The sequence below is a fragment of the Neomonachus schauinslandi genome, chromosome 5 (genome assembly GCF_002201575.2).
Source record: "Neomonachus schauinslandi chromosome 5, ASM220157v2, whole genome shotgun sequence".
NCBI lineage: Eukaryota > Metazoa > Chordata > Mammalia > Carnivora > Phocidae > Neomonachus > Neomonachus schauinslandi.
The window spans coordinates 113,496,392-113,508,574 of NC_058407.1; the positions used below are offsets into that span (position 1 = coordinate 113,496,392).

Below are 12,183 nucleotides of genomic sequence, written 5' to 3' on the forward strand. Positions count from 1 at the left end.
GTTGTGACAATCAAGAACCTCTCCATTCATTGCCAAATGTCCCCTGGGGGTTACAATAGCCCCCAGCAGAGAAGCACTGCCCTAGTTGTTCTTGTCAGAGAGGCTGGGGAGAAAGGAGGCCAGGAGAAAAAGGGGAAGATGAACACAAAGATACCATGTCACATAGCACAGTTATTCAAGAAGCTTCCAGCTCTACCTTGCCACTTCTCATTTTGCCACTCCAGTTATTCTCTGTCTATAGATCTAGTAGCCCTGAGAGAGATGAAGAGGATTCTGGATCGTTAGAGCAGACTGCTGTGCAACCCAGGCAGGAGGACAGATGCATCTTCCAGAGGAAGGATGCAAAAACGAGTTCTGAATCATCAGGAAAATACTGTCAGATTGGAAAAGGTTTGTGACTAAGCCAAAATTTCCCTTTCTTCTCTTTTGGTCCTTCATGACTTGCTGAGCAGTGAGGAATACTCCAGTTCTCTTTGGCTCCCAGGCACAGGTGACATCACATGAACAGATTTCTTCTAGAAGTCCCAGAGAACTTTCCATGAAGCATGAAGCCTCTGGATGCTATAGATGGAGGTGTAAGGTAAACTGAGCTGAGCTATGTATTCAAGTCACAGACCTAACTCTCCATGTTTAGTCCTGGGCAATAGGACTTTCAGATCTCAGGCACATATGATGTATGATTTCCCCTAACCCCACTCTTTAAATTGTAAGACCCTATACCCCAGGAATAAGGCCAGATGCTACCTGGAAAGGCATCCATTTGCAAGTGAGGATGCTATAGTCCATCTCTCCTCTGTAATGCCTTGTAGAAAGCAGAGCAGAAACAGGTTGCCAATGGCCTTTTCTTCTGTCCCCTCCCCACTTTGCAATGTCTACATTATACTTAGCATGACATCAGTGGCTTCCATCTTGGTGTGAGAGCATACAGATCTTTAGGATCCAAGGAAGGAACCCCATGATCAAGGTTAAGTCTTTCTACCTGATCATTTTCTGTCATTGATGGGGGTGTCCATACTTGGCTTAGCAGAATTGCCAAAGAAGGTTCTTTCTCTGGGTGTATATTTTCTGGGGCAAGTGGTTTCCAAGAGCAGCTAAATTAGGCCTGGCCCAAGCCCTCTCAGACAAGTTTTCAGAGTCAACAGGAGCAACTGTTCTCTTCCCACTCCTGGGGACCTTTAAAAGAGAGCTCAGGATGCTCAATCACATAACCAGCCTTGTAAGAGGGAGAAGAACAGAGGTAAAAACAATGCTGATCTTTGAACACTACCTAATTCCTCATGAAAAATATCTTTTTTTTTTTTAAAGATTTTATTTATTTATTTGACAGAGAAAGACACAGCGAGAGAGGGAACACAAACGGGGAGTGGGAGAGGGAGAAGCAGACTCCCTGCCGAGCAGGGAGCCCGATGCGGGACTCGATCCAGGGACTCCAGGATCATGACCTGAGCCGAAGGCAGTTGCTTAACCAACTGAGCCACCCAGGCGCCCCCTCATGAAAAATATCTTAAGAGCATCAGTTCCAGGCAATGATGGCAAAGTTCCCTCAGTGGGGAATGGTTTTCCAAAGGAAAACTGCATTCCCTACAAAATAAAGGCTAGCTTTAAATTCATCACAGCTGGTGTTTAACGAAAAAAAAAAAAAAAGCTAATTTTCCCTTCCATTTAACTAACATGTTTTCCTTCAGCACCTGAAAAATTGTGTTGTATCTTTAAAAGCATAAAATATAATAGCAGACCTGAGCTTGTAGGTAAAGCTCCTTAATTTAAGCCCTTCCCTTGAGGCCACTGTTGCTTGCTTATAATTTCTTCTTTCAACCTGTTCTTTATTTTCTCTCTCCCTCATCATCCGCTTGTCTCTAGATTTGCTGAAGGGACATCTCGACGTGGCCTTTGCTAGGCCTGACGTAATGGCAGGTGTGGCTGTGGCCTCCTCAGCAGGGCCAGTCTCAGTGTACTGAGGGCCCGCCCCATTCTGATGACCCTCTACTGCCACTGATTAGGTGACAGTCTGCACACCAGGTTTATTTTCCTTGGGTCAGTGACTCTCTCTCCCTACTGCCTTTCTAACTTCTATTTCTTCTCTGCGTCAAAACCAAGGTCACATACAGATCCGGAACCAAGGGCAAGGCTTTTTTTTGTGTCAGGTTGATTCTCTTGGCTGGAAGAGGTGTAAATAATGGAGCTTAGAATCCAATGGCTGGTGATAAAAGGCAGGATGAAGAGACTGAATGGCATGATAAAGAAGAGAAGGCAAAAGAAACCTTTGGAAGGAATCAGCACCCTCTGTTTCAGCTTTAAGAAATGGTTTCCCAAGTCACTCTCTGCCCTCCTTGAAATTAAAGTCAATCAGCTTCTCTGGTTGTTATTTGAAAGGGACAGAGTACATAGGCTCAATTACGTAGATCTGCCTCATAATGCCTCCTGAAACAGAGAAGGCTTTATTAAATGAGGCTACCCTTTCACTAATTGTGGGAAGAGTTTCAGAGAGTGAATTCCCTTATGAGGAATCTTTATTCCTGTGTTCCACATGATCCATACATCTTCTGTGTAGGATCACAGTAGAAGGGTTGGGTAAATATCCACCCCTGTTTATCCTTTTTCTGAACACCAATAACTATTGGTCAAGTATGGGGAGTTGGCTTGGAAGCATGGTCAATGGTCATGTATTAGCACGCTCATTCTTTTGATCAACATAACCTATTTAACATAAGCAGAAACACTGACTAGATACTTAATCGCTCCTATGTTCATAATGAGGCACTGTGTATCAGAAGAAAAAACACAAAGAAAGGTTGAAATATCATATACCAGGAGAAAATATCCCATCGCCAGAGCCCCCTGGCCAGCCAATGATTTCTCTCATTTTCTTTAGCGTGACATATTCCAAGAGCACAAATACTGGAGCAATTTCATAGGTGAACCTGAAATGTAGTAATGGCCACATTTTATGTATGTAACTCGAAGAAATAATTCATCATTACAACATCTATAGAACTATTGTATGTCCTTCTTCAAGCCCTACATTCACAAAGGTTTTGATTATACTATTGAACAGAGAGAAAATTATGTCTTCTTAAAGGTTGCCCATTTTTCTATATTCCTAAAGTTAAGAGCTTAATGCCCAAGGGTCATTTATCATATTGAATAAATAAAGAACACTGCAGAGTAATACTATTTAAAAGATATCATCTGGTCCCATTTCTTGTTCACTTTATACATAATTATAAATCCAAAATGCCAAAAAAGTGCCTTTTGTGTTTGAAAAATGTTATATAGCTTTGATTGCATGAAAGATAGATCAGGACTCTTTTCTTTTAAGTTAGAGTGAGCACCCGTATACTTCTGAAGTTTGTATCACTATGTTAGGGACTACTTAATTAAAAAGAGATTTTCACATGAGAGGTAGAATAAAGACTATGAAATCTCACTAATAATTATCCTGGATTTAAAAAAAAACACCACATTTAACGACTTACATGTTGGTGTTTGCTGTTGATGTCAGCCAGTCTGCTGCTAATCCAACCATATCCAGTCCAGTGGAAAGTTGATTGAAATATCTGGGATGCCCTGAATAAAATGGAATATGAGAATCAAGACTGCATCCAGTGAAAATAAATGCCTCTCAAACACATGATTGCTCTAGCTAAAGAACCTTGAAAGATCCTTCAGTAATAGGAAATCCATATTCAGAAACCCAACATGTGCATGCATGCGTGTGTACACGCAGACACATCCAAAAGGAGCATTTCATCTAACAAGAGAGACTATTTGGGGTTTTGGTATTTCTTAAAACACACTCTAAAAAAGCTTCCTCTAAACATTATCCGATATAAAAAAAAAATAACAAGTGTGGTTTGCAATGTGGATGGTAGTTTATTTCCTAGCATCCCTTCAATACATTTGTAAACTAAAATGCTCGTGTAATCCAAAGCTATTCTTGTTTACACTCATGCTGCTAAAAACCCTTTTTTGTTGAGGTTGTTCTGGGAATCAGTCATATCATGACATCCACCAGGCATGCCAACATGCCAACATTCATAATGATATCAGTGACAAATGACTGATGATTACAAAAGGCAACACAAAAATGAGAAAATAGGACACTTTGTTGAGTGATTTGCCCTGGATTCAAAAGGTGATGATCGTCGAAAGAGGGCATGGGCAAATTCAATTCTTGTCGATTCTTTTCTGTCCAAATACTTGATTATAAACAACAGAACTCCTCATAGTTGTGATTTGAAGTAAAGAGGGATACGGTCAACATCACTGCCCCATCAACAAGATACATGAAGATATATTCAATGGGCTGATGAGTCCATTAGCAAGGCTTATCTAATTAACTTCTAGATTTCTCTAAAACTCTCCAAAGGAGCTGACATCCAAATACTCCTGAGGCTATTATTTAAAATGTGATTGTAAATATCTCATTAGAATTCCATTCCTTGTCTTGCCCCATAAAAGCCTATCTCTAAATCTGTGATTTGCTTGGCAGCAAAAATTTTGGAAGATTATCAATTATGGAAATAGCATCTGATAAAAAGGCAGCCCCTACTTATTGGACACCTGTCTGAAGCCTGGGGTGACGGTCTCTCAGGCCAGCACGGGCAAAACAAGATAAAGGAAGGCAATGGGGAAAACAGGGACAAAAGTCAACACAGAGCTTATCTCTAGGACTGGAGTGCTCTCTTATCAGCCTTGGGCATGTGGTTAGACATTTAGACACTGGGAAAAGACAGGAGCTGGGAAAGGGCACATTTCAAAGAGACTGGGATTTGTGTGGCTCTTGCTCATGCTCTGGCATTGTTTTGCTTCCCTGTGGCTGTGCACAGTGCCCTTCTACCTTTTCGCTCTTTACCAGGCCCTCTGATGCTGACCCTGTCAGTTTATGCATCCAGGCAAAATGAGAAAGCCCCTTTGCTGCTGCTGCCTGGGCCACGGTCTGGAACAGCCCTCCCCTGTCTCTGCCTCATTGACTCCCCATTTCATTAGAGCTCACAGCTGAAATCACAGCCGCCTCTCCCTCCTGATTCCCCTTCATTTCTCTTTCCCTAAGCCATTTCCTTAAAGTGAGGAAATTAATAAAGATTAGCAAATCAATCCATTAATCTACTCTCCCAATTCATATGCATTTTCTGGATGATTCTGGCGTCTATTATCACACACTATTTAACTCTCTGGAAACTTTGGCATGAAAAACCTCTGCAAAAAAAATTGAGAGAAATTCCAAGGCCTGTGTCTGGCCCCAGGATATCAAAAGGCCAATCCACCCTGCCCACTGCCTTTGGAAAACTGGGAAGCAAATTTGAGGCTTCAATGGCTTGACTCGCTTTTCTTTCTTTCTTTCTTTCTTTTTTTTTTTTTTTTTACCTTGGTCGCCCATGGCACCTGAATGTCTCGTGCCTCAAAATTTTCATTCACTGATGGTGATGTGATAAAAATGGAAGGAGATAGTTTGACAGGTTAGAGCAACATGTCCTCTTGATTTCTGCAGAAGTGGGCTGCAGAAATATTCTATTTGCTCCCTTCCCGTGACCCCCCCGCAGGCTGCCGGCGAATCCAGGCAAGGCTCTCCGAGAGAAAGGGTGGGAGAGACCTGCCTTGGAGGCTCCCAGCTGTCCCAGCCGGCCTGGGCATCCAGCTGCCGCCGCCGCCCCCACCGGGCCCGGGAATAGGCGGCCACGCGCAGCCGGGCAGACAGCGAGGAGGAAACGTGAGATTAGAGCCGCTCACGCCTCTGGAACGCTCCCCACTGATTAGCAAATGAGCCAGGAAGGAAGCCCAGGCTCGGCCAACGACCAGCCCCGGGCGGCCTTGACCCCCTTGTCCACTATCAGTTGGGGAGGGCCCCAAAGTCGGTCCAAACTGCTCTCCGTGTAGCCGCAGCACGCACCCAAGGACGGCCTCATTTATCGATGCTTCCATTTCTTTGTCTGATGCCTCCGTTAAAAGACTCATTAACCCCTGCACTCCCCAAACACCATCACTACCACCAAGTCCAATGATCCCCGAAAATGTTATTTATTCTAAAATACTATCATTCTCTGCAGTTTTCAGTTTTCTGTTCCAACAGTTCTTACAGACGTAATTTTAACAATACAGGACGACTTCCACTTGCAAGTATTTAACCCACTGCCCCTCACTCCTCTCTAAGCTTGGAGCCCAAGTGAAAATTAGATTAAGGACTCTCAGTAGAAAGCAGGTGCTAACATATTTTATAAAAGCATCTCCCTAGGAGAACTAAAATGTCTAATGGTCACAGAGATGGTAACTACTTTACAGACCCTAAATAGTACTAGTCGTCAAATACCAGTTATAGCATAAAAACCTGTAAACTTGCTAGTCAAAAAGAGGTGACCGGTGTTACTTCTTTGAACTGCTATTTAGGGGTGGAATGGGGAAGACCAGAAGACTACATGTGTTATGAATAATATTGATATTGATGCTTGGAAATCCAACGTAATCCTATTTTCTCCTGAACTTTAAATAAAATGCATTAGAACTACATTTGACCAACAATCTCACAAGCATTATGGCAAAGTCTAAGAATTGAATTGCCCCATCTTCTCCTAACACTAAAGGAAGCATTGATAGACAGAACTATGACTTTCATTGACCTGCAATTCTCATTATCTTAACTCTTTAAATTACATGTCAGACATCACCAGCTTTTAAGGATGAAGATGTAAAACATTTTTATAGGTTCTTTCCAGTTTGGTAGCAATAAAAATAATAGGTAGCAACCTACTATTATTACATTTAAATATTAGGTTAGGGGAATGGATCAAACAAAAATGAATTAAAAACACTATTCAGGTTTGCCCCCACAGATACATCAAAAGCTGGAAGAACATCTTTAATGCCTAGTATATACATCATGTGGATTCTCTGTGAACATGACTGAGAATGATAGCTAATAAGCCTTCAAAATTCATATTCCACAGACCAAGTGTGGTCAAAATCACCAAGTTAAACTCCTTTCCCTATGCACCTAGTTTTAAGTCTATAGTCTCACAAAAGTGGATACTAATAATGCAGCAGATCCATTTCCTTAGGCTTCTTCTCTGCATACTTTTCCTCTCTATTGGTATAACGAATGGAAAAACAAAACCAAAAGTAGTAGCTAAAAGTCACACAGCAAACATTCTTAAAATGCTTGTGGTTGATTAGAGCAATATGATAATTCATTAACCAAAGAAATGGCAACATAAAAAATCAAGTTCCTATGGTAATTAATATTCATGTGACATTTTTAGTTGCTAGCCGATCTTTTTTAAGGCTACAAATCAATTTAGATCCACAAGGTCTTCTATCCCTCATGAAATTCATTCATACCTATTTTTATTGCTTTAATGAAGTGTAGTGGATCATGCATCAGCATGATTAGAGACAATGCAGGAAAAGAAGCGGTAATCATGATCTGGGGAGATAAATAGCTGATTTTGTGTAGATAAAATGAAAGCTTACAATGTGCCCAAATAAATGTTACTAATAAATAAATACTATAAATAAATAAATAAACAGCGTATGAAGACAACTGTGAAAAAAAGCAATAGATACAAAATACATTTTAAAATAAGGATATTTCATTCCCCCCCCACCCATTTTCTTTATTTTATATTCAGAATGGCTATGAAGCACACACATCCTTGTATATAACACCGCTGAATTGTTAAGCTAGTTTGTATTGTGTTTTCTTTTGTGGACATTTCTTTAAAAAAAGAGAAAACCTGGGGCTCGAATCTGAAGTCCTGGCCATTTGAGACAATGCCAAAATATTATCCCCCTGTTGCAATGATTACATAGGATGGTTTATCCAATGTCTGACCATTCCTATGCCAAAGAAATGACTAGCACTACACTAGTATTGGGCTTTTGTTTGGATCATGCCTTTTGAGGTTTCATTTCCATATTCCCTTCCTTTCTCCATTTTGGGTCACTTCTACTGGCCTCTGCTGACAAATGGTTGCTTCTACATCAGTGGTTAATCTCTGTGGCCAAATACGTGCAGTGTAAAATCTGATGATTTATACTTAATGCGTTTATAATGTTTCTGATATCAACTTCAGAAGCATGACCATTAATAGTAAAGGGTGACTTTGCTTCATATCATTCTAATAATGACTTCTTTTAATTGATGAAAATAACTCTGTTAATTTGAAAATACCAGTAACTCCATAAACAGAAAACATTTTTATATAAAAAATAAAAATTGTAAAAGGAAAAAAGAGCTTTATTATTTTTGACTGGACAATACCTGTTTTAATTGCATACTTTAGAGTCGTTTGGCAATGCATCAAAATTTCCTCCAAATTTTGTGGTTGGTCTGCCAATTCCCAGTTATACTCTTGAAGGAGCTCATTAGGGTAATGGAAATCAATCACTTTGGTTGATCTATCGAAACTTTTCACCACATACTGAAGCAAAATGTCCATAACATCTTGCAGAAATGCCAAAGTGGGCCTTTCTCCATCACACGCTGGCAGCAGGTCTAAAGAATGGAATCAAAATGCCACATTTTAATTTTACTGTGGAAATATCCAGGCAAGATCTTGATTTGGCAATTTTTCTTTGGACTGAGAGATTTTGTGCTTAAAAAAAAAATCTGGAAACGCAGAGCATTTTCTTTAAATGGGAGGTATTTTTCAAAGACAAAGGAAAAAGAGAAATTGAGATTTCTTCCCCACCCCAAGTTAATTCTTTGCATTTCAATCCATAAGGTATTGTTTGCTTCCTTTTTTAAAAGGAGTGTGCCTCCATTCATCTGTTTCACCGGGGTCCGTCCTAAATGTTATATCTCAGTAAATCATCTTAAATGATTATGGAAATACGTCACATCGGAATGTTTGAGGAATGCCTTTGGGCAAATCAGGCAAAGTGGAGCATGCAATGTTAGGATCCCTGACCCATTAAGATGGCTCGCAATTTCCTAAGTCAGTGTGTGTGTGTGTGTGTGTGTGTGTGTGTGCGCGCGCGCTTAGGTGATTGGGTGTGTAAACACAAGGGAGTAAAAACGCCCGCAGGTCTCACGTGAATAAAATAGTTCCCCTGTGAAACTGCAGCTATGAATTACTCTTGCGATCTAAAGACCTATAAAGTCTCATCAACCAAGTCCCACCCGTTTCAGCGGCCACCAAGAAGCCGACCTCGAGGTCCAGCGCGCGCGGGGACCTCCGCCAACCGCAGACCCGCGGGCGGCACTGGGGCAAGAGAGCCGCGGCCCGAGAGTCCCCTTGGAACGCCCGCGCCCAGCGCTGCGCACAGGCCGGGTTGGGGCTCAGACGGAAGGGACAGGCCCAGTGTTTCTCGCTTTCAGCTGAAGATTCACGTAAGGTCCGCCTCCGCCCTGCTTCTCCACGACTCGGGTCAGGCCCCTGTCATCGAGTCCCTTCTGGTTGCGGTGGGTGGGACAGTGCGAGGGACAGTGGCTCCCGGGGACCCCACGGGGCGCCTTTACCTGTTGCATGTAGAAACGCATAGTTGACATCCGCTTTGGGGCAGCTGCAAGGCTTCTGATTACAAGCGCAGGCAGCCTTCCGGGAGGTGGCCCGCGGGGGCTCGCTCCCGCCACTCTCCGCCGGCTTCTCGGCGTCTCCGTAGAGCAGGGCTAGGCAAGCACATCGAGAGCGCTGGTCAGCCGCCCGCCGGTCCCAGCTCCCTCGCGCCTGCCCATCCCCGGCCAAGCAACCTCAACTCCGCTGTTGGGGATGAGGAGGTGAGAAGGCCACACTGCCCCCGCGGGACACAGAGGCGACTGACTGGCCGTTTTCGACTCCCTCCCCCGGCACGGGCTGGGCACTCACCGCACAGCTTGTTTCCGATGCCTCCCGTGAACTTCTGGGCCACCTGACACCAGGCTCTCGCTGCAAAGAAAGACAGGTAGGCGTACAGCGAGGCAGAAAGAGAAAGCAGACGACGTGTGAAGTTTCGTTCTACGGGAACAAACGCACTTAAACCCGGGGTTCAGAAAGAGGCCGTCCTGGGCTCCGCACAAAGGACAGGTGCAGGAGGGTCACGGGAGCCAGGCGGCCCGGCCCAGCCCAGCCCGACCTTACGTTCCCTGATTTCTTTCCAAGAGCTCAGAGACTCCATCCAGCCCTTTGCACTTGCCTTCCAGGTGCCAGTAGGTTCAGGCAAACTCCCCTTCCTGCCTTGCTCCAGCGAGTTTTCCTAGATACCGAAGCTGTCCATTTTCCTCGCAGCCTCTCCTTCCAGACCAAGAATTCTATCTCTTCCATTTTTTCCCTTTCCCCACAGCCACTCTATCCCTCTACAGGGTCCAGACACCAAGATGGTGGCAGTGCCCCAGGCCCACGGAATTCGGTGTCGAGGAGACGTCTCTGCGTTTGGGGGCTCTCCCAGACTTCATTGAAAAGGGTCTGAGATTCTTTGGGTGTCTTTCCAAGGGATAAGGGCCTGTGAGGTTTTGGTCTCTTGGGCCATCAGGGACCTACAGCGAGAGCAGGGCAAAGTGTCCGAAGTTTGCTGTTGCAGGTGGAAAAACCTCCTTCGTCTTCCTTAGCACTGCAAACCCCATTCCACCCGCAAAGCTCGCCTGCTGCAGGCCCCTGTTCCCCTACCTGTGCCGGGGTTCTCGGGATCCCCGGAGCCATCTTCAGACCCGAAGGACCAAAAGCCGGAGCCTGGAGATGCCATCAGCGCTGTGAGACTGGAGCGGGTCGCCTCCAAGTGCGAACTGTCGGCGAGCAGCCCTCTGCTCGGCTCTGCGCGCGCCTGCGTGCGTGTGTGAGTGTGGCGGGAGGAGGGCACGGCGCGGGGACCGCGCGGCCGTGCGGCAGAGGGTGGGTGTCACACAGCGACAGGAAACGTGCGTGTCTGCGTGTAAATGCGTGTGTGTGTTGGGGTTAGGGCTTAGAGACGTGGCAACTCTCTTGGAAGGCTGAGGTTAAATAGGGAAGGAGACCGAAGGGTCCGCGGAGCAGGGGTATGGGAAAGCGCCGAGCACCCGAACTGCTTTTGAAGGAGGAGTCCAATCCGGATGGATGAGGGGGCGGCGGAGAGAAAAAATGGGAGAGGGAGGATGCGAGGCAGACAGCGCTCACGAGCTGGAGTCAGAGCGTGTGGGTGGGAGGCGTGCAGGGGAGCCCCCGGGGAGCGCTAGCCGCTAGCCCGCAAACAGCCCCCGCGGGCTCGGGTGCGCTGTCCCGAGTGCTAACGCTGCTGACTGCGCGCCGGCTTCAGCGAGGGGTAGACCGGAGAGACCTTGGCGAGGCGGAGCGGGTGGCCGGAACGGGTCTCATACAGGCATCGATTGGCGTATTGTTTGAGGTCTGGCTCCTGCTGCCGGGAAGGCGGCGCGGAAATCGCGCCGCCTTCCTCTAAGACGGTGCTGAGGTCGCTGTGACCTCGAGAGCCCCGGCGGCTGGGCTGGAATCACAAGCGGTTCGTGAGCTTGGGGAGGGGACGGTGGGGGCAGGGCGCCTACGCGCTGAAGGGCTCATTTCAGCTCCTTAGTAGAGCCTGACGCCTTCCTACCGAGCCGCGAGGTGCTCGGGAGCGCGTCATTCCTGTGCTTCGGAGAGCGCGGTCGCTGAACCCACCGTCCAGGATCTGACTGACGGGACTGACGGCTGGGAGAAAGACTGCTGATTGAGAGGCAATTAAAATCCACGCAGGAGCCTATCACCGAGGACCTCGGGCTGGGGAAAAAAATAAAACGAATGGAAACTTCGTGGGGAGGGGGGCGAGGGAGAGCAACTAGAATCAGCAGGCAGGATTGACGGCTCATGGGGGATGGGATCGGGTCATTCAGCGACCTTGGCCCGCGGAGGCGTGGAAGGGTTTGCTGCTTTCGTGTGGCCTGAATCGATGTGTGCGTGGGAGGCGTGCACAGAGTTTCCAGCTAAGCAATCTGAGCTTTCCAAATTCAAGGCGGAAAGAAGGCATCGCCTGCTGGGCTCCTCGAGTCAGTAGGCCTCAAATCAATGGTCTCCCCCCCCCCGGCCCCCCCCCCCCCCCCCCGAGAATCTTCACGATAGCGGGGGGAGGGTGGTGGGGCCGGCGAGATTCACTATTTCTGAGGCCTGGTGGGAAGGGGTTTCTTCTTTTCTGAGAAAGTCAGCATCTCTACTCTCTTACAATATCCTGTACGTTAAAAGCTGTTAAACAAAGGGAACACGCCCTGAGATTTTCGGGCTCCGTTGAGTTCGCGTTGCTTTCCCTTAG

The 12,183-nt window shown here is 46.0% G+C and overlaps 1 protein-coding gene across 1 annotated transcript in view; it reads right to left on the reverse strand.

The window, feature by feature from the left end:
- The window catches only part of GAD2 (glutamate decarboxylase 2), a 77,668-nt gene extending 66,584 nt beyond the window's left edge, over positions 1-11,084 (reverse strand). Inside the window, exons 1-6 of the mRNA XM_021687153.1 lie at positions 10,578-11,084; positions 9,801-9,860; positions 9,455-9,604; positions 8,255-8,488; positions 3,477-3,567; positions 2,809-2,921 (exon numbers count right to left, since the gene is read on the reverse strand). Coding sequence (XP_021542828.1) covers positions 2,809-2,921; positions 3,477-3,567; positions 8,255-8,488; positions 9,455-9,604; positions 9,801-9,860; positions 10,578-10,653 — 724 coding nt within the window. The 5' untranslated portion in view covers positions 10,654-11,084. The remainder of the gene's footprint in view (positions 1-2,808; positions 2,922-3,476; positions 3,568-8,254; positions 8,489-9,454; positions 9,605-9,800; positions 9,861-10,577) is intronic.
- Positions 11,085-12,183: the final 1,099 nt, after the last annotated feature.